Here is a 19,285-nt window from a genome sequence, read left to right on the forward strand (position 1 = left end):
CCTCAGCGCCTACTCGGCAGTTGTCTGAGGTTGTGGCCTATGCGGATTCTCAGTATGGAAATGCCGCAAGTGCCACGCTCTCCCTCTGTTTGTTGTCAGTAACTACCTCCCAATTCCTGTTGATGCTTCCATTCTACCAATGCTTGCTCACAGCCCCAACCCTCCTGGCAGACTGTCAAGAACAAGGCAGCTGGTGAACTGGCCATCAAGTCGGTTATGCAGCAGATCACAGACCAGCTTCCAGACCTCGAAATCTATCAAAGAGCCTATGCTAACGGGGCCTTTGAAAGACTCCTGGCAGATGTGTATGTCAATGTCATTTGTTTCTCTATCCCTTGAATACTTGTCACCGTTACGGTGAGTCTGGGGTCATTATTTGCTGTGCACCATACCCGGTCAAGCAGAGACTCTCTTGCTCATCAGCGAGTAGTGAGTGAGAGTATTGCGGAGCATCGCGAAGCCTGGCACATTCGAAACAATGGCAGAGGAAATGCGCCCAGTGCGTTACGAGTGCCCACACTAGAACTGAGGCCTTGCTGGCCCACAGGTGGACGACCTAAAGAAGGAGAATGCGACTGAGTGTACCCTCCATCTACCCACAGGGTGCTGTCGAAACCATGCCAAAGAAGCGAATAAGCTGACAAGAAACTCCTCGTTGATGGTACTCACTACTAGGCCTTCTCCAGAAACTCGAGGGTATTGTCGATACTTATCCCTTACAATCTCTAGCGCTTCCGAAGCAGACTCCGGCCCCAGGCATTTGTAAGTCGAAGACATTGTGTAATACCTGTACCAGTGCTCACTGCTTTGCAGGCTCGGATCGACGACACGACCAAGAATGCGTCCTCACTGTCAATACCTACTAAGTATCCAACGCAGTCCTGGCCTGGAAAACATTGCAACAGAGAGTCCCAGGACCATAAACTGCTGGGATACGAGGACCCGCTCACGCGCGAATTCCCCCAAGGTGAAGATTATTACAATGTGCCCAGATTGACAGTCTCGGGACTTCAGTACTTTCATGTTCCAGAATACACAAGATGGACAGAAGCCAAGGCGTCTTTGCTCGTCCTATGCGGCGGCAACATACTTCCCATTGACTAGACCAACATGGAATCCCGGCTTTTTGAACCCGCGATCGAGTTATAAGCACCGACCTTAGCGGTAGCAAGTCGGAAGCTGCCCTACGGCAAGTGGCATAATCACCTCCGTGGCAACCGAAACCAGCACAAGGACGTCCTGTCACACATCATTTTCCGTCTTTTGGAAAGCAATCCGACAGTCCTTCGCAACGCCGATGACCTCCGCGCCATCGAGTCCAACATCGAGGGATGTAGGAGCTACAGTTACTGGAGGCACCCAAGTCCGAGTCCAGCCACGACCCCGCCGCCGGTGAAGCCCGTGGAATCCATGTCACCGGGCGCAAAGACCAGAGCACAGGCTCGGCAGGAGTTCAAGGCTGGTAGAGATGCCCTCCTCCGCATTGTCAGGCGGCTTAGCGCGGGCAGCAGCGGCAGGACCATTTATATCGTTGTGGACCGGCCCGAATCGTGCGAAGGGGATTGCATCAACCTGCTCTTGAATGCGCTGTTTGACTTGGTGATGGATGGTGATGACCCAGAGAAGAAGGCGAGAGTCATGGTATGGGTGGTGCTGAGGGAGGAGTTTTGGACCGCCGCGAACTGGCTCGAGGGTCTGAATGATCAAGATAGGTATGAGGCCACCGGCAGGCTGATATTGTGTCATAAGAACCAGTAGTCGATATACAGATGGCACCCGTTCGAATGGAGTCTTGATGTTCGCAACTCCTGGCTTTGCTTCATGGGGAAGAAGATGTACTGGTAGTGACCGCTTGCTGCTGTCAATTCAAGAGCCATGGGCCTGGAGTCTGTTATTGAGGGTAGTAGAGGGACCTATTTTACCGTTGGAACTTTGGTTTGCACTAACAGACTGGAGAAACAGATACCTTTGCTACAGGTACCTACATTTTACGTTCTCCGGCAGGTGCGAAAGAGTACCTTACCTAATGTAACATGAAGATAGCAGGCGCTAGTCATGGAGTTCCTGGGCTGCCATGCACGTGGGAAGGGAAGAGAAGTTGAGGGCCAGTGGCGAAAAGGGCACGGACCGCAGCAGCAATCAAACATTAGCCTCAGAATTTAGCTATCGCGGACCCTCAACCATCGGCATCCACTATTCCACTTGTATACTGAGTGCAATACAGTATCAAATGACAACCGGCATGCTCGCAGGCAGCGTCCGGAACAGCAACACAGTCTCTGCGGGCTGAACGACGGTGCAAGTCGAGTTACGCAACGCAATTGCAAGAGTCACAAGCGCGTGGATTGCCAGCCGGCCAGCCGACCTGCCGAGTTTCCATCCAAGCATGCCCGATAAAACGCTCAAAGTAGTCACGTACGCTGCCGGGGCCTCTCTCGCCGCAATCACCCTGATCTACGTGTTTGGGCCGACGTATTTTCTCGACAGCGACCCGTCTCGATCGTCCAACGGCGCCTTCTCGAGTCGAAAGAGCGGCGGTGTCGTGGGGCTCTCCAATCCTGCCAACGACTGTTTCATCAATTCGGTGCTCCAGGCCCTCGCTGGCCTCGGCGACCTTCGTGTCTATCTTATTCGAGAAATCCATCGCCGCACCCTTGACGATGACTCGATCTACACGCAATCAGTGCCACCCGGCGCATTGGCCGGAAAGGAAGCCGATGGACTTCCGCCGCGCTTCAGCAAGGATATGCCAGAGTGGAAGCTTGAAGGGTTGCAAACCGGAACCGTGACGAAGAGCCTAAAAGATATCCTGGACGCCCTGAATGAGCGTCCACTTTACAAAAAGACCATATCCGCTGCGCCCTTCGTTAGGGCGCTAGAGGAGGCTTTCCGGCAGCGCGTCAGCCGGCAGCAGCAAGATGCCCAGGAGTTCTTGCAGATCGTGGCTGAGAGGCTGCGTGATGAATACCACGCGGGGCGCAGAGCTCGGTTGTTTGCAATACAAGCCGCATATCCTGGAACCGGTTTACCCTCCACACAGCCAGCTGTAGACGACGCGGGTGACGTGTCGAGCGTACCGTTGCAAGGCATGGGGAGTCCGGCAGCTGCCACGACCCCAGATGCTGCGACCGGACCAGGGGCAGGCAGTGCGCAGGTTGTGTTACATAAGGGCGAGGAGGAGGAGGAAGGATTTCCTCTCGAGGGCAGGTTTGAGTCCCAGATCGAGTGCCTGACTTGCGGGTTCAAACCCCGACCAACCGAGTCAACATTTTGTACCCTGACACTCAATGTGCCTCAGACCCAGACCACAACCCTGAGCGCGTGTTTCGACGGCATGTTCAAGACGGAGTATATCGATGATTTCAAATGCGAAAAGTGTCGTCTTCTGCATGCCGTGACTCTGTTCGAGTCAGAAGCCCGGAGGAGCACGTCCGAGGTCGCAAAGGCCAAAGCCGAGGCAGCAGTGAAGGCGCTGAGGGATGCTATCGAAACCGACCCCGAGAAGCCACCCGTGGACATCACGCTCCCAGACATGCGCTATGCGCCGAGGCGCCGGATTGCGAGGCACATTCGCCTCACTGCTTTCCCCAAAATCCTAGCTGTCCACCTGTCCAGGTCAATATTCGACGCGAGCCGTCACTCACTAAAAAATTCGGCGAAAGTGGCATTTCCCGAGCGCTTGCCGCTAGGCGGCCTGCTCCAGCAACGAAAGTACGTACTGATCGGTGTCGTGACGCATAAGGGCAGCCACCACAGCGGGCACTACGAGTCCTTTCGGCGCCAGAACATGTACCCGCCCTTCTCAAATCCGGGCACATTTCAACCCTCTGGGGCGTACAGCAAAGCGGCAAGCCCTGCGTCGACGCCGCGAAGCCATTCCCTCCGTGGGGAAGTGGATGGGGATGCCTTGACTCCGCCGCGGTATTCGTTGGCGTCTGAATCTGGCCCAAATTCCTCCAGACCTTCTCTCGATTCGGCCGTGACTCCCGTGGCTGGTTCTGGCGTGGATAGAACCGGCGTTGCACCGGCCACGGCAAGCCCTCGACCGAACTCATCTAGAATTCCCTCCGGATCTTTGCCCCCAGTCGGAACCAGTAAGACAGGCGATGACATAACCGGGAAAGCTGTTGCGCCTTCGAAACACAAGCAGCGCAAACCGCAGGCTCGCTGGTGGCGGATTAGCGACGACAAGGTGAAAGAAGCGACGACCCGCGATGTTTTGAGCATGCAACGGGAAGTATACCTGCTCTTTTATGAGCTCGAAAAGGCGAGCGCGTAGTGTTTGCGTTCGCGTACAGCAGCCTATTTGTACGGTTCCGGGAAGCGGCCAGGTATACCGTCATCAGCAAGCCACGGGGCTCGAGTTTCTGAGTAGATCCCTGGAGCAAGCTAATCAAGTAATAAAACGCTAGATAGAGGTAGTTGCCATATCATTCATCTATAGACATTGTAAATCTTAACGCTAACCGTATCCAATCATGAGCCAAAATCATCATCCAGAGAGATGGAGCCCCTTCGCGGGGAGATTGGTCACAACCGCTTCACTGTGCTTGCAAGACATGAAGGAAAGCCCATATTCCAGCGTCACAAAATGATTACAACAGCTCTATGGTGCTCCGAGGAGAGCGGGCATGAAAAAGATACCAACATAAACGGTGTGCTCTAAATAAATGTTCGTCCAACGAGCGAGGAAAGCTTTCCAAACCACCCGAGCACGGTTCCTGCGCAGCCTGATGCAAGCGGTAGCACCCTTTGTGATAAGGAATTTTACATCCAAGCTACGGTGCCATCCGGACTAACTGCACCACCCAACTCCTCAGGGCGTTGAATGGTTCATTGCCCCAGCAACTCCCTCGCAAGCTTGTTAGCATCCTCCTCGCTCAGCGCAGGCTCGTTGCGCGCTGCCTCGGCTTTCGCCGCGTCGAATCGCCACAGGCCGCCCGTCTTATCGGCGTCGCCGTGCTCGGCCAGGCTTACTGCCGGCCCGAGGCTAGCCAGGACCTGGTCGGGCCTGTCCGTCGCCTCCCGCGCGGTGAAGTAGCGCCGCTGCCATGTTCGCCCCTCGGCCTTTTCCTTGGCGCGCATCTCCCGTTGCGCATTCTCAATCTTGCCCTTTTCCTGGCTGACCGTATCCAAGTCGCCCTTGGCGATGGCAGCGGCCACTTTGGCCCAGGCCCGCCTCGACTCGAGCGGGTGCTGCCTCTCAATGGGCGCAACCTTGAGCTCGCTCAGGGGGATGGCGTCTGGATCCCACGTCTCGACGAGGTTGTCTTTGCTGCTGTACTTGGCAGGCCCGGAATGTATGTCGAACTTTTTGGTCCACTGGCCCGTGACGTTGAAGAGCACGTCTTTCTCCTTGCCTGTGGGATAGAGTGTCGCGGTAAAGGAGTTCTTCTTACCCGACAACCAGCCTTTCCCGCTGTAATCAATCTTGGCAGTGAAGCCGGTCGAGGAGGCAATGTACGAGCTGCCCTCCAGCTCGATGAAGGGCGAGCCGAATATGAGCCCTTCGATGTGAAGGGATGGGAGAGTAATGAGATAGGTATCGGAATTTCCGGGAGAGGATAAGACCGGAACAGTGAGGACAGCGTGCCCTATCTGCTTGATATTGATCGTCTTGGAGAAGGATGCCTTTTGGGCGTTGTATCCCTCAAGACGGACGCCGGTTGGCACGTTGGTGATGTTATAAGCAGTCGCCGGCGGATGATGGCTGTTTTGGAAAGAAGTTCTCGGTCAACAAGGGCGCCCACACGCTGAGATTAGGATCGGAGGGGTGAGTGAGTGCTAACCTGACTTGCTCGCTGATCAACTCTGTTGTCCCAGCGTCATCCTCCCACTTTCCCAGGAAGAGTTCGCCTAGAAAAGGGTTGAGCGGCTTCTTCTCGTTGCCATACTGCTCGCTTCGACTGGCGTACTGCTGCTTCAACGTGGTCAAGAACCACTTCAGCACGAGGAGGGCCCGCTTGGCGGCATCAGGCTCTTTGGCGGGGGCAGCGAAGATGGAGGGATGCTCGCACCAGTACGAGCTGAACTCGGTCAGGCTGGTGGAGGAGAGGATGAAGGGCGGCGCGGTGAGGCTGGAAAGGTCACCGTTGAAAGAGGCGATAGACTTGAGGAAGGCAGCCCAGCTACTCCCCATCGATGCCTGTTGCGGTGCCATCTCTGAGTCCATGGCTGCCCCCAAGTGATGGATGTTCCAGTCAAGGGACAAGATCTCGCTCTCTCCCTGACACTTCTTTCCCTTGTGCCTTGCGTTTCTCAAAACGTGACACAGAGAGGAGAGTCGGCGACCAGGGCGTTGCACAAGTGGTTACTGACGGCCTCTAAAGATTCTCGAAAGTGATTGCAGAGGTAAACGGCACTGTAAGTCGTTGTAGCAATGCCGACAGCAGTGGAGTCGAGTTGCTACCCTGAGTTGACGTTTAGAGGAAAAGGGGCAGGTGGGGTTTGTGGGATGATGTGAGGTGCAAGATGTGGGAGGATGAAGTTGTAAGGTAGGTAAGGTATTGTACATATGGTGTTGGTGCTGGCGGGGTTTTGGATGAAATGCAGGTTCCCGCCCAAAACGATAAATTCAGGCTCATCTCACTTGCGCCCCACTCTGACGTAGCCACCAATGTGCGCTGAAGTGAAGTGCTTTTGTGCCTGGCCGAAACCGGGCGGACAAAGCACGTGAACCCCTTCCGCTTCTTATCAGTAAACTCGGCATTGAGCCTTCAGTTGTTTTGTATGTATTAGCATCTCAGCATCAATCACCTCGCCTACAGATTCTACCTCCCCTAGCCATATCATTCGACGGGTATTTCCTATCTACTACGCTGGGAGCTTGAGCATCTTGGCCTCGACTTCTGTCTCCCACCATTCGGACCTAACGAGCGACATTAGCCATGCTTTCATTCATTGTTTGGAGGGCTCAGCGTGCGTATACATACCAATCCACGACCCTTTTCTCCCGCCTTGCCGTCTCCGCGCAGAATACCATGGCGTGGCTACGAATGACCTCGTCCAGGGTGCAGCCGATCAGTTCCCTCTGCGCTCTCTCGGTCGACCAGCCCTGGTTTTTGACCTTGTCCACTGCGAGAACGAACTGACGGGTCAGGCCCAGGTCTCCGCCGCCGTGGCCCAGGCTCTCGATGCCGGGGTGATGCACCGTGGTCTCCCCAGTGCGAAAGTCCTCCACCGTGATGGCCTTCGAGTCAGCAAATATCTCGCCATCCACACCGTACAGGTGGGTGTATCGCTCGCAAATCTTTTTGGTCTGAGCTACCATGTGGAAGGTCGCCGTTTTGGAGCCGCGCCCCGGCGGGGGGACAGCTCGCTGTTCCATGCCTCCTGATCCGTTGATTGCATCCGATGGGTGCGATGGCACGTTGACATCATCCCAGCTGATAGTCACTACCTGCTCGTCGCAAACGTCGTTGTCACACTCGTAGACACACCTGCCGAACCAGTTTCGCCGTGCAATCAGCGGCTCCGGCGTGCTCGAGTCATAGTCGCGAGCCAGCTCGGTGAGCAGCGCCCGTTTTGCCTCTGTGTCGCTCCCGTAAGACTCGATGTCGGGGACAACGATCTTCACGGGCCAACCCTTGTTGCCAGACTCAAGACCGGCCAGCTCTTTGCCGACGTAGATGCGTTTCGCCGAGTACTTGCATGTTTCCTCGGCCGGACATGACAGGCAGTTTGTGACCGTGCCGGCTGCGGCAGGCTTGCGAGCTCGCTTGAAGTACTGCAGCGAACCACTGCTACTGACGGTAGATGGCAGGTGAGGTGGCGGGCAATCCTGGGCCGCGCAGTTGACGGGCGAGCACAGTAACCACAACAGAACGTCGATGTCGTGGCAGCTTTTGGTCAGCAGGCTTGGGGCTGACGTGCTTTCCCGGCGCCTGATCACTTTTGTCAGCTCCTCTTATCTCCCATCAAATGCCTCTCGCCATTTACAGTACAGTACATACCAGTTTCCCCGGACATAGCTATGGGCGAAATGCCACCAGCCCACCGGTTCGGTGTGCACGACGGAAAGAACATCGCCAATGACGCGGTCCTCGAGGACTAGCTTACGAAGCAGAATGTTGTGCGGGCTGTAGCGAAGGACGTGGCCAATGGAGAAGAGAGCCTGCTGGCCGTCATCAAGCTTGTTGACCCGCAGCGCTTGGTACATTTCGATGCAGTCCTTGAGGGTTGTCGCCAACGGCTTCTCACACATGACGTGCAATCCGCCCAGCTTGGCAAGGGCAACAACCACTTCGCGATGCATCTCGTCCAGGACGCAAACAAAGGCGGCATCCACACCCAGGGGCACATCTTGTTCGCCCGCCCTTACACGATCCCGTCGCCGCTTTTCGTACGTGATAAATTCGCGCCAGTCGGCGAAGACGGCGCCCTCCGCTGGTGGCTCTCGGGAACCCCATATCATGGTTTGACCAAAGCGCTTTCTCTTGTAATCGTCTGGCTCAGCAACCGCGGCGACCACGCCGATGCTCAATGATTTCAGGGCCTCCGCGTATGCCGTGCCTCGGGAACCAGCGCCGATGATCAGGAAGCGGGGTGGACCCGCTGAGGAGGCCGGCCGCGGCCGGGAGACTAGATGCACCCCATTGGCGACTGGCGATGCCGTGTTCTCGGCTATTGACATGGCGGATTGTGAATGAGTAGAATGACGATCTGATTCCCCGGCCTAAGCGGAGGAAACGTATGCTCGGTGTGAGACAGCGAGAGCGGAGCGAGGCGTGAGTGTCTCTTAACACTCATCGACGCCCGGATGATGCTTGCGAGGGGTATAAGCCGGCCGGAGGGATCTAGCTTACTTGCGGCAGGCACACTTGTGTATTTACGGTCTTCTCTATGTAATACCAAAGCCCTGATTGGAGGATAACTGAAGCAGCTTGACATTCCAGGGTTCTTACAAGCGACAACAACGACTGCTGCAAACTTCCAATCCGACCTGACCCATTCTCGATCCCATTTGTAAGATACCTTAACGAACTCCCAAGTTGATATCAGATATTGTCTGTGCTGTGCAGGGTCCACCCTCTGGTCAACCAACCACTACTCATGACTGTTGATGCATACTTTCCACCCTCACCATTCACTTACCTCTATCATCTACTATTGGGACCGCAAGAAGCTATATCACTCTGGATAGCATACAGGGACTAGTCATTAACCTCAATCCCTTTTGATTGACCAAACGTCTTCCATATTCCTCACATACCATATGCCCGTCACCGACTCGGCTTCCGCCTCGGCCAAGGGACAAGATGCCCTCGTCTGGATCGACTGCGAGGTGACTATTCGTGGAATCTCTTTGGCTCGGTGCAACTAGTCTGACGTTCTCCTCTTGTATTCAGATGACCGGCCTCGATCCGGACAAGGAAGAGATCATCGAGATATACTGCCTCATCACTGACGGCCAACTCAATCTCATCGACTCCTCCGGCTGGGGCACCGTCGTGCACCAGACCAAGGAGCGTATGGACCAGATGGATGAGTGGTGCACTCGAACTCGTATGTTACAGATACAGTGATCCCCCTTTTTAAGGAAGCCCCTAAGCATCGCCCCAAACCGGTGCTCAAGTTGCAAAAGAGCTTGAGAAAGAGTCACAGGAGACAAACTGACATTCTTTTCCTGCCTTTCGTTTGCCGGACCTGAGCAGACGGAGAAAGTGGATTGACCGCCGCCGTCATCGCTTCGACCGTGACCGCAGAGGAAGCAGCCTCAGGCCTGCTAGCCTACATACAAAAACACGTCCCCGTCAAGGGCACCGCTCTTTTGGCCGGAAACAGTGTGCACGCGGACCGAGCCTTTCTCCGGAAAGAGCCCTACAAGAAGGTTCTTGATCACCTGCACTACCGTATTCTAGATATCAGTAGCCTGAAGGAGGCCGCACGTCGGTGGTGGTATGTATTGTACCCTAGCGTTTGCAAGCTTTAGCACCGAGCAAGCAACTTTACGAGTAGCCGCACTTGTCATGAAGAAGGGCTTACCAAGGCCAAACCAGCCCTGAGGTTGCCTCCGCCGCGCCTCGCAAGAAATGCCTACACAAAGCCAAGGATGATATACTCGAGAGCATTGACGAGGCAAGATACTACAGGGCGGCCATTTTCCTGCCTGCCAGGAGTTGAACCTTAGCCCTTACGCCGTCTCGACAGTGCCGGTCTGCGCACATGGCCAGTTTACCGGGTAATGGATTGGAATTTGGGTCTATAAGTTGTCAAATCTGCATTCTGATTCACACTTGAATCTCCTTTTATTCCCTTGGCGGGATGTCTCCTCTCCCTGGCGACTCTAGCCTCCTCCTATGTCTTGACATCCGGCTCGTCCCGGCCGACAAATTCCTTGAACTTCAGCAGGTCCGTCGCCATCTTGATCTCGGGCTTGAGGAAGTCCTGAGCATCCATGTCATACGTGGTTGGGTCGCTGCTGTGTTGCTCAATGTACAGCCGAATGGTGGCGCCTGAGGAGCCGGTGCCCGACAGCCGGACGACGATCCGGCTGCCGGAAGAGAAGCAGGCATACAGACCCTGGTTCGACGAGACGGAGCCATCAAGGTCCGTGTAGGAGAAGTTGCCAGCCTTGGTCACAGTGCGGTCTGTTTCAAAAGGCACGGCAAGTCAGCGAAGTTCTCACTAAAACCATAACAGAGACATGGACCTACCGCCAACTTTGCTGCCGACGAAGTTTGGATCCGCCACCAAGTTTTTCAGCACACCAACGACCTTGTTGGCGCCTTCAGAATCGACATTCTCGTAGTCGTAACGGGTGAAGAAGGTGCGGCCATACTCGTTCCAGAAGTCCTTCTGGATCTGCTTGATGCTCGGCGCAACCCCGGGGTTGGCCATGCCCAGCCCGGCGATGATGTTCAGCCAGGCTACAATGGCCCAGAGACCATCCTTCTCCCTGATGTGGTTGCTGCCGGTACCAAACGACTCCTCACCACAGATGGACAGCTTGTCAGCGTCAAACAGGGCGCAGAAGAACTTCCACCCCGTGGGCACCTCATAGCAGTTCAGACCCTGCTTCTTGGCCACCAAATCCACGGCCCCCGAGGTGGGCATGCTGCGGGCCAGCCCATAGACTCCGTTCTTCTTGAAGTAGGGTATCAAGTGGGCGTGGTGCGCAATGATGGCCAGACTGTCACCGGGTGACACGAAGGCGCCGGCGCCGTAAATCATGTTACGGTCGCCATCACCGTCCGAGGCAGCCCCGAAGGGGATGTTCTTTTTCTCAACCACCTCGACCAGGCTGTGCGCGTAGGTAAGGTTAGGGTCCGGGTGACCACCGTTAAAGTCGGGCGATGGCGTGCAGTTCTGCGTGGACTCCGGGCCGAGGCCAAGCTCCTTCTCGAAGATGGCCTTGCCGTAGGGGCCCGTGACGCCGGAGAGGGCGTCAAAGAGTACCTTGAAGTCGGGATGAGCGGCAAAGAACTTCTTAATCAGGTCAAAGTCGAAGATGTCCTTGAGCATCTCGATATAGTCGGCCGTGCTATCGACAACCTCCACTTCGAGGTCGCCATATGTCTTGGTGCCGATTGCCGAGATGTCAATATCTGGGATGTTGGCGATCTTGTACGAGGTCAGATTCTTGGACGTTTCAAAGATCTTGTTTGTCACGGCTTCGGGCGCAGGGCCGCCGTTGGCCAGGTTGTACTTGATGCCGAAGTCGTTCTTTGGTCCTGCAGGGGATACAGCGTTCAGCAACATGGTTCATCACCCAAAAGGGCCTGATACATGTGCAGAACTTACCGCCAGGGTTGTGGCTGGCAGTCAGCAGGATGCCACCGGTGGCTTTGCGTTTGCGGATGACATGGCTGGCGGCGGGCGTCGAAAGGATGCCATTCTGACCGATCAACAGCTTCTTGACGCCGTAGGCCGCGCCAATCTTGGCAATCAACTGAATGACCTCGGGGTTCCAGAATCGGCCATCACCACCAATGACGAGAAAGGCTCCTTTTTGGCACAAATTTGGTGAGCTTCGTCTTGCCCCTCTCTCTTCATGACCAAACAATCCCGGTTTGTTGTGTGGAGGAGCTGCTGCTCACCTTTGGCGCCTTCGGGGATCGACAGAAGAATGCTGGCAACAAACGACTCGCTGTAATGCGGCTGCTGGAAGACGGTAACCCTCTTGCGAAGACCGGATCTGTGATGTGTTGTTCCTCATCAGCATTGCGCGCTTTTTCTTCGCGGCAACAGCAATAGCAACATCACCGCGAGGAGCTCGAAGCTCTGCTGGCGGGGTGCTGCCCTGCGGGGGCGGGGTGGGCTATGACGTACGTGCCGGGCTTCTGGTCCGTGAAAGGCTTGAACTCAACGGTCTTGACCTCCATCTTTGCGACGGCTTGTGGATGCAATGGAGTAGGATTGCACTGATCCTTCAATGGGGTGATAACAGCAAAGAGGAAAATCGACCCTTTGGAAAAGGGGCCGCTGGATTTAGGTGGTGGAGGAAGAAGCTAGAAGCAGCCCCCCGCGGCAACAAGATCGCACACCGCAATAGTGTTCTAGCGGGAGGACCCGGGCCCACTGTTGCCCACCGCTGGTGCATTGCAGAAACACCCGGGTAGTTAGTCGTAGTGTTACGGAGCCTAACTATACATAGTTCCAAGGAAAAAGAAAGTAACGTTAGCCCGAGATGGTGCCATGCCTCAACACTTCCCGGCTGCAGCGTGTGATGTGGCGTGTCCGATCGCACCCGATGTGCTGGGCAGCTTCTCTGTTTGCACTTCGCGGAGCGTGGGTTATCTCAATGCTCTTATTGGTACTTGTCTCCACAAGGCTATCAACAACTTCAGCCCGCACAAGTTACACTATTGATGAGATCAACCCAAGTTCCCAAGCGTCTTCTAGATTCTTACCTTGATGTATGTGTATGGGGCCTTTACATTACGCAGTAAAAAGCATCTTGACAGTCGGACTTGCCATGCACAAGGGCTGGTGCGAGCAACTGCCTGTACGTGTGGCTACTGTCGGTGCCCAGAGATCGAATCGTGATGTCATCAACTACACAATGTGACAGACCCTAATTACTTGGAACATTGTACCGGTTATTACTGTAGTACTATGGAAGGTGTGTAGTCAGAAACGCCTTGCTCCCATGCTGCTCACGCTGTAGTTACAATCTCACCGCGTCGTATTCCCCTGACAAGACCGTGGCGATCCTTGCGGCTTTCTCCCTGAAGCAAGCACACTCGATATTGTCACTGCGCCATATAGTATACATTCACATCCGTTGACGAGAGAGCCGAAAAAAAAGTGGGCACTGTAGAAGAGGTGGAGCAGGAAGGAGGACTATGTCGAGGTGCCGGCGATAGGCTCATTTTCCGACGACTCGGACGAGGCAGACCGGAGTGCAAATACCTCCTTAAATCTCCTGGCCCCTGTGTTCGCCAGAGGATCAGTATCATAGATAACCTTGGGTCAGATCATGATCCGAGCACGGAGGATGCCATGCCTACATACCTTCCTCCCGGTCAAAGTAGATTTCAAATGCGCCCGACTTGTTCTGGCGCATGTTTTCTTGCCGATAGTTGTTGCAGAATACGTAGAGTTGTACATCTTTGAGCCAGACACGGTTCTTTGAGCGCCGACTGAGCCATGTGGGCGACTGGGACTGGTGTGTAACTGGTAATCGGTCTCCATTAGCCACAGAGCAGACGCATTGCGGAAGCTTTAAACAGGGGCTCGCTCGTACCAAAGGCGGTCCAGACAGGGCACTGCCTGAGTTCACCTTCCCAGACTGCGGCATGGAGGCGTAGGCCACGAGTCTGCTGGTCTTCGTAGACAATGAGCGAATGCTTGAAACCGTCGTCGATTATTTGACTGCCGAAGCCCCCGAGTCAGTAAAAACAGGCTCTATAGAGCAGAAAGCGAGTGACGTACGCCTGAAACAAGCGTCTTTCCCTCCGCAATTTGAACTCATTCGGATGGATCTGAATCGTCAGGACGTTCCGAGCCTTGAGCGCAACAAAGCTGCAGTAAAACAGCACCATTTCTGCACTTGGTCAGACGGCTTCATAAACCATTGGTGGTCTCGTCTTGAATGCCACATACCTTCCCACGTTTGGAAGTATAATGCCGCCCAGAGCTTACTGCACTGATCCGATCGGCTCCAGCGCTTCAGTTGTAGCGCACTTCCCTCCCGCTCAATGCAAATCTCATGAGCGCCGAGCATGGAGAACCACGGCGTGTCCCCCTGCATGGTTCTCATCAAGAAGTAGGGAGCTTGGTTTACCGTGTTCAAAAACACTACGATGGAGATGGTATCGTTGTCGAACGGCCTGTCGTGCCGGACTATTAGACACCGCTTTCAACCAAAGGGCTCGGAGTAAGAGGCCTGGGAATGGCAAAAGAAGGCTGGGGCCTACCGCCTAAAGAGTATTTTTGCATCCGGTGGTACAGCGATATGTCCCCAGGGGTAGAACGGACCGTAAGATTTGGAGCTGGGACGATATCAGCAAGAATTGGAGTCGAGTTGTAGCCCAGACGGGGGACACCCACGGTTTCAGATGCTTCAGGGCCGTTCGTGACGGCAAGGGCAGTGAGAATATCTGCTCGGCCCAATGCGCGTTCTGCGGCACGTGTTAGGGTATGTAGCAAAACTTGTTCACAGCGTCGGTTACAAACAGGTTCCTGCAATACTGCCAGAGACATCAGGTCCTGGCGGACCAGAGGGCCAACTTGCAAAGGTGGCGCCGCTATAAAGAAGGTTAGTGAGGTCAATCCAGACTGCTGACAGCCACAGGCACTTACGGATTCCTCTCTGCTCCCGCAATTTCAGAATCCGCGTGCGGAGACTCTCCAACGTATTCAGGTCGAAACTGGGTGACCTGACTCGAGGATTAGGAGGTGGGGCTTGGGAATGGCCGGCCGGATGAGGGCACCTACCTGGTCAATAGCTGTCTCAGCAATGAGAGGTAGTGGTTGTAGAGCACGAAGCGCTGGGGCAAAGGAAGGCCCCCTGCCTCCTCGGTCATCTTGTTGTACATCTTGCGCCAGCGTATTTCCCTCGTTAGGGTCTTGTCCTCGTAGTAAGCCATGATATCTTTGAGAGACTTGGACAGGCAGGGCAGCACGACGTCTAGGTAGGTGGTGACGATGGGTACGCGCATAATGTGCACTTGGGAGCGATCTGCAAGACCGCGGAGGAGCCTGCTGGAGGTTCGAATCTCTCCGGCGAGGGCTATCAGATGGCCATGGAACGACTCGGGGAGCGCCGCGCGCAGTAGGTCCAGACCCCGGGAGACAACATCGGCCCGCTCAGCCTCGCGGCAGCAATCCCGGAGGAGGTGATGCATCTCAACGGGAAGGATAAAGTTGCCGAGCTGCTCCATTTTCCCTTGGCTCCTTCTCTCGCCCTTGCGAACCCGAGTTTACCAGTCAAGGGTGATGGCGGATCGAACAGCGATAGATACTAGATCGGCTTGAAAGCATCGGCCCATGGCGGACCCGAGACACACCATGGTGGTTGCGTGTTCGCTAGTTTGACGACACACTCTCGGTCACTCGAATTACTCGATCGTCCTGGCCCTCCTCATAGTCGTATATTCCGGGATGGGCTCCATGAGAATGGTCCTCTAATGCAAAGCGGGTTGGTGCTACCCAAAATCTGGGGTAGAAGTTTCGAGAGCACAAGAGAAAGGACGAGGGGAAGGAAGAGGACGGAGCTTCATAGGCGATGTGAGCCCACGGTGGGAACAAGACTCGGGAAAAGAATGGGGGCCCATGGTCTGGGCTGGCCACGCTAACACCACCCTTTCTAAGGATGCAGTCTTGCAGACGCTAGTTCGGCTCAGAGCCGGAGCCTCAGACTGATATCGCCCAAATCACGATCTCACCGCCCGCATCAAGGGTATGGCCACTTGGTCCACCCCGCGGCCAAAAGACCTCATCAAGGAGCTTGCTTGGGTGCGATGACTGCCGAGGGGAGCACAAAACCGTGTGTCCCCCCAAGGTCCCGTGAGGGCAGCGGCAACTGGGATAATCTCTGGGTCAGGGTTAACGCAAGAAAAGCCGGGAATTGGGCATCGATTGTATGGACGGGGAGTGTGAAGGGACCCGCCAAGCAAGAAGCGTTCAGGTTGGCAATGCGAGGATCCCACGCCAGCAATGGATGGTTGCCGCTGCGAATCAACCACGGCATGGGAGAGGCTGGCATGCAGAAATATCAAATGAGAATCGCGATATGGTGCGACGCTTGCTGCAGTGCAAGCAACGTGAGAAATGTAAGGTGAGGTGGCCTGGGGAGTCAGCGACTGCCACGAAGTCCCCGTCCAATCGCCTGAGTTGCAGAGAAGCCAAAGACGTGCATTAGGACGGCTTGCTGTCAACTGAGCACTCGGCTGCAAGAGCGAATCTGGGTGGAATGTCGGCGCCGTCAAAGACAGCCGAACCAATTGAGCGAGAAATTGAGATTCATGCACGGGTCCATGCACCGCGAGGGAGCGAGTTAGGCAATAACGAACGAGCTGCAATTGGACGACGTTCCGCATCTGCTCTTCAATCATTGAGTTACTGGGAGTTCTCGTATCCGCGGTGCCGACACTGGCCGTACCTTATATCAAGGGTCCGGTCCCTCGTTGTCACCAGGACATCGCGATATGAAGGCATTCTGATACTATGCGATGGAGCAGAAACCAAAGTACCGTACAGTTTTTGCATTTGTTGGAGAAAGGAATGCCGAGATGAGGATCTGGTGCCGTGAAGCAGGGGAAGATAATTGGGCATCAACCAACAGGCGGTACGTGCCGATCCTGCATTAATCAGTGTGGGAGGAGGCTGTCCCCGCCGGGGGCGGGAGTTGAGGTGTGAAGAACATACCTATATAACCTTGATCGCCAACCCTTATCTACAATTGTAGAGATCACAGGGCTAGGTATGGTCGAACCGTCGACCAGCCATCACCTGCTTTACTTGCCTGGCGGACGGGGAAGTACCGGTATGACGTCGGCTTGCCCCGAACTCTGACCATCACCATCATCAGCATCAAGCATCTTTTTTCCAGGCGATTCAGATGCCTTCTTCGGTTACGAAACACCACACCGGGCAGCTGTCACAAACAACGCAGAGGAGCTCAAGAAGCCACGAGCATAACAGGCCGCGCTTCGCCAGTTCATCGCGTCTCCCACGGACTTGGATGTTTCCTGAGCTTGATCAAGGAAGATCGGTCTCTGTTATACATAATCATAGGGTTCAGCGCTGCGCCCCTATTCTGATGGTATGGATCGACCGCCATCCATACTAAAGGAACCGTGGAATCATACCCTCCAGTCCCCTTAGATCATAGTAACCTCGTGCAAACCATGCTAGGAAAAAAGTAAAAAAAAGCACCAAAAAGTCCAATTGCCCTGCCCCAAGCAACACCGTCCGTCCCAAAGATACAAGGGGAAAATGAAAGCCTGATGATAAGCGCATCGTCTTGCTTGGTCATCTTGAGGTATCAAGACTGGTCGCCAAGAGCGCAATGCGTCGGCGAGAATAGAGCACGCCTAGGAAGACTCCTCTTCCTCGCCGTCGGCCTGCGCGTTCCCGTCAGTCACTGTGGCACTTTTCATGAACCTAGGAAACTCACGTTGTACGCCTGTTTCTCATCTTCGTAGCGCTTCTTATCAGCGGCGGCCTTGGCCTCGTACGGCGCCCGTTGCTTGTCGGTCAGAGCCTTCCACCGCTCACCGAGGATCTTGCCAACTTGGCCGAACGTGGCACCGGGGTTCTCCTCGCGAACATTTTCGCGCTGTTCATTGGCGAAGAACATGTACGCAGACAGCCCACGCTTGGGCGCATTGGGGTCTGCACGATTCAGTGAGATTAGGACCATCAGAGAGGCGCAACTGGCGTCAAGCGATCTTTGGAAGGGGAGTTTGGGGATAAAACTGCGATGCACGCAACCGAGCTCACTTACCCTTCTTGCGGCGCTTATCAGTCTTGCCAGCTTTGCCCTTAGCTGCCTTAGGCATTTTGACTGATTTGCTATTTATGACGGTTAGCCACCGTCACGAACTTTATGTCAGGATGATTCTGATAAATGGCATGGACCAGGGTCACTGGTGCAGCGCCTCGCAGATCGCAGCCCGCAGATTTGGAACGTTATGAATCTCAAAATAACAAAATACACGAGCGAGGGGTAGCGGGAGCAGGCGCGTTGGCGCGATCTGCTCCGGTTGTACGCGCGCCTTGCTACGCCGTTATGTCGCAAATGCAATTGCGGTCGACCACGACGCGAAAAAGCGTCATAGAACTCATGGACCATCTAATGAGATCGAAATACGCACCTGAGGATGGAAATGGAGAATTATGAAGAGTGGTGTTGAGGCGTTCTGTTGAATCGCGCTTCTAGTTAGAGACAACGCCCAATTGTTTAGATTCGAGATGCTGGAGCAGGTTGGCGGACGGCAATGATGCGAGTAATGCACTTGCAGAGGGGAGCGCTGTGGGAGGAAGCGAAGGCGACGACTAGCGTTGAGTCGCGACGGCCAAACAAGAATCGCAGGCCCAAGGAAACAACGTAGAAATGAACTCCAATGAAGGCAATGAAGCCAATCAGGACCAAGGGCGAGTGACTTTGAATGCGGCTGTGATTTTGCAGAGGAAGAAAGTACTCACTGGTTGGCAGTTGTGTGTAGGCAATGCAGAGAGTTTCGCGCGGGCGCAGTTTGTATGGGAGAAGAGGAGGGAGATCTTGCGAGGGGAAGGGGGACGCCTCTCCCCGTATTTTACTATGGGCGGCTGATTGAGAACGGCCGGGAGGGGGCTTGCTCCTTCCTGCCTCATAACAAAAAAAGGTGCAGGCGGGCTGATTTTCTGGCCGTGATTGGGGAGGGGCGAGGCCAACCCCTCTTTGCCCACACTGCTTGCCAGTGTGGTAAGGTGTCTGTCTCTAGCTGACCCAAATTTCCAGGTACAAAATACAAGCATCCATGTAGCGCTGGACTGTGCACCGATGTACCTTGTACCAAGCCCAATCTCCTAGGTGTCTCTCAAAACACACAGGCTTCACTTACACTGCTCTTCCTTGGTTGTTACCAAAGGGCGCTTTAGCGTTCAAGGCTCCTAAAGCTGGGAGGCTTACGGCAAGGGCCACAACCTGAGTTGTCTAGGTAGTGAGCCTTTCTTCATCTGTTAGGCGTAGATCATCAGTGTATGGAGTTTCCTATCATGCGCTCGATGAAGGTTCTAGGCTCTCCAAAGAAAGCGCTGCTGGTATATCGTCCTGAAGGTTCTGACTGGATGTAAGAAGGTGTCTTTTCCCTTCCTTATACCTATGCTACAACAAGCCAGCCAACGCCCAGTTGCT

At 54.8% G+C, this 19,285-nt stretch overlaps 7 protein-coding genes across 7 annotated transcripts; 2 read left to right on the top strand and 5 right to left on the bottom strand.

The window, feature by feature from the left end:
- The first annotated feature begins 153 nt into the window (after nt 1–153).
- Nucleotides 154–4,645, top strand: N656DRAFT_831999 (cysteine proteinase). The gene is made up of 8 exons (XM_064818646.1): nt 154–305; nt 730–762; nt 906–967; nt 1,163–1,712; nt 1,872–1,900; nt 1,978–2,004; nt 2,412–4,418; nt 4,484–4,645. Exons 1-7 carry the CDS (start codon nt 217–219, stop codon nt 4,277–4,279), a joined length of 2,658 nt encoding a protein of 885 aa, XP_064666308.1. The 5' UTR covers nt 154–216; the 3' UTR covers nt 4,280–4,418; nt 4,484–4,645.
- Nucleotides 4,646–4,833: 188 nt separating this feature from the next.
- On the bottom strand, nt 4,834–6,160 carry N656DRAFT_792228 (Oxysterol-binding protein; the record flags this gene model as incomplete). The annotated part of the gene is made up of 2 exons (XM_064817055.1): nt 4,834–5,710; nt 5,790–6,160. 2 exons carry the CDS (start codon nt 6,158–6,160, stop codon nt 4,834–4,836), a joined length of 1,248 nt encoding a protein of 415 aa, XP_064666309.1.
- A 316-nt stretch (nt 6,161–6,476) lies between these two features.
- Nucleotides 6,477–8,935, bottom strand: N656DRAFT_783698 (NAD(P)-binding protein). The gene is made up of 3 exons (XM_064816011.1): nt 7,953–8,935; nt 6,933–7,883; nt 6,477–6,868 (listed from the first exon to the last, which is right to left on the bottom strand). Exons 1-3 carry the CDS (start codon nt 8,630–8,632, stop codon nt 6,814–6,816), a joined length of 1,686 nt encoding a protein of 561 aa, XP_064666310.1. The 5' UTR covers nt 8,633–8,935; the 3' UTR covers nt 6,477–6,813.
- Nucleotides 8,936–9,214: 279 nt separating this feature from the next.
- N656DRAFT_801446 (ribonuclease H-like protein) lies at nt 9,215–10,122 on the top strand (the record flags this gene model as incomplete). Its single annotated transcript, XM_064818127.1, has 4 exons — nt 9,215–9,283; nt 9,348–9,504; nt 9,654–9,897; nt 9,999–10,122. The coding sequence occupies 4 exons, from the start codon at nt 9,215–9,217 to the stop codon at nt 10,120–10,122; spliced, it is 594 nt and encodes a 197-aa protein (XP_064666311.1).
- Nucleotides 10,123–10,296: 174 nt separating this feature from the next.
- Nucleotides 10,297–12,323, bottom strand: N656DRAFT_717226 (Phosphoglucomutase, first 3 domain-containing protein; the record flags this gene model as incomplete). The annotated part of the gene is made up of 5 exons (XM_064812187.1): nt 10,297–10,589; nt 10,656–11,672; nt 11,743–11,946; nt 12,039–12,136; nt 12,271–12,323. 5 exons carry the CDS (start codon nt 12,321–12,323, stop codon nt 10,297–10,299), a joined length of 1,665 nt encoding a protein of 554 aa, XP_064666312.1.
- A 961-nt stretch (nt 12,324–13,284) lies between these two features.
- N656DRAFT_717239 (uncharacterized protein) lies at nt 13,285–15,326 on the bottom strand (the record flags this gene model as incomplete). Its single annotated transcript, XM_064812189.1, has 10 exons — nt 13,285–13,373; nt 13,456–13,617; nt 13,688–13,815; nt 13,876–13,987; nt 14,047–14,273; nt 14,361–14,435; nt 14,494–14,564; nt 14,620–14,690; nt 14,746–14,822; nt 14,881–15,326. 10 exons carry the CDS (start codon nt 15,324–15,326, stop codon nt 13,285–13,287), a joined length of 1,458 nt encoding a protein of 485 aa, XP_064666313.1.
- Nucleotides 15,327–17,438: 2,112 nt separating this feature from the next.
- On the bottom strand, nt 17,439–17,759 carry N656DRAFT_783703 (high mobility group box). The gene is made up of 2 exons (XM_064816012.1): nt 17,564–17,759; nt 17,439–17,510 (listed from the first exon to the last, which is right to left on the bottom strand). Exons 1-2 carry the CDS (start codon nt 17,744–17,746, stop codon nt 17,481–17,483), a joined length of 213 nt encoding a protein of 70 aa, XP_064666314.1. The 5' UTR covers nt 17,747–17,759; the 3' UTR covers nt 17,439–17,480.
- Nucleotides 17,760–19,285: the final 1,526 nt, after the last annotated feature.

The sequence above is a fragment of the Canariomyces notabilis genome (genome assembly GCF_033297395.1).
Source record: "Canariomyces notabilis strain CBS 508.74 unplaced genomic scaffold N656scaffold_29, whole genome shotgun sequence".
NCBI classification, from domain to species: Eukaryota; Fungi; Ascomycota; class Sordariomycetes; order Sordariales; family Chaetomiaceae; genus Canariomyces; species Canariomyces notabilis.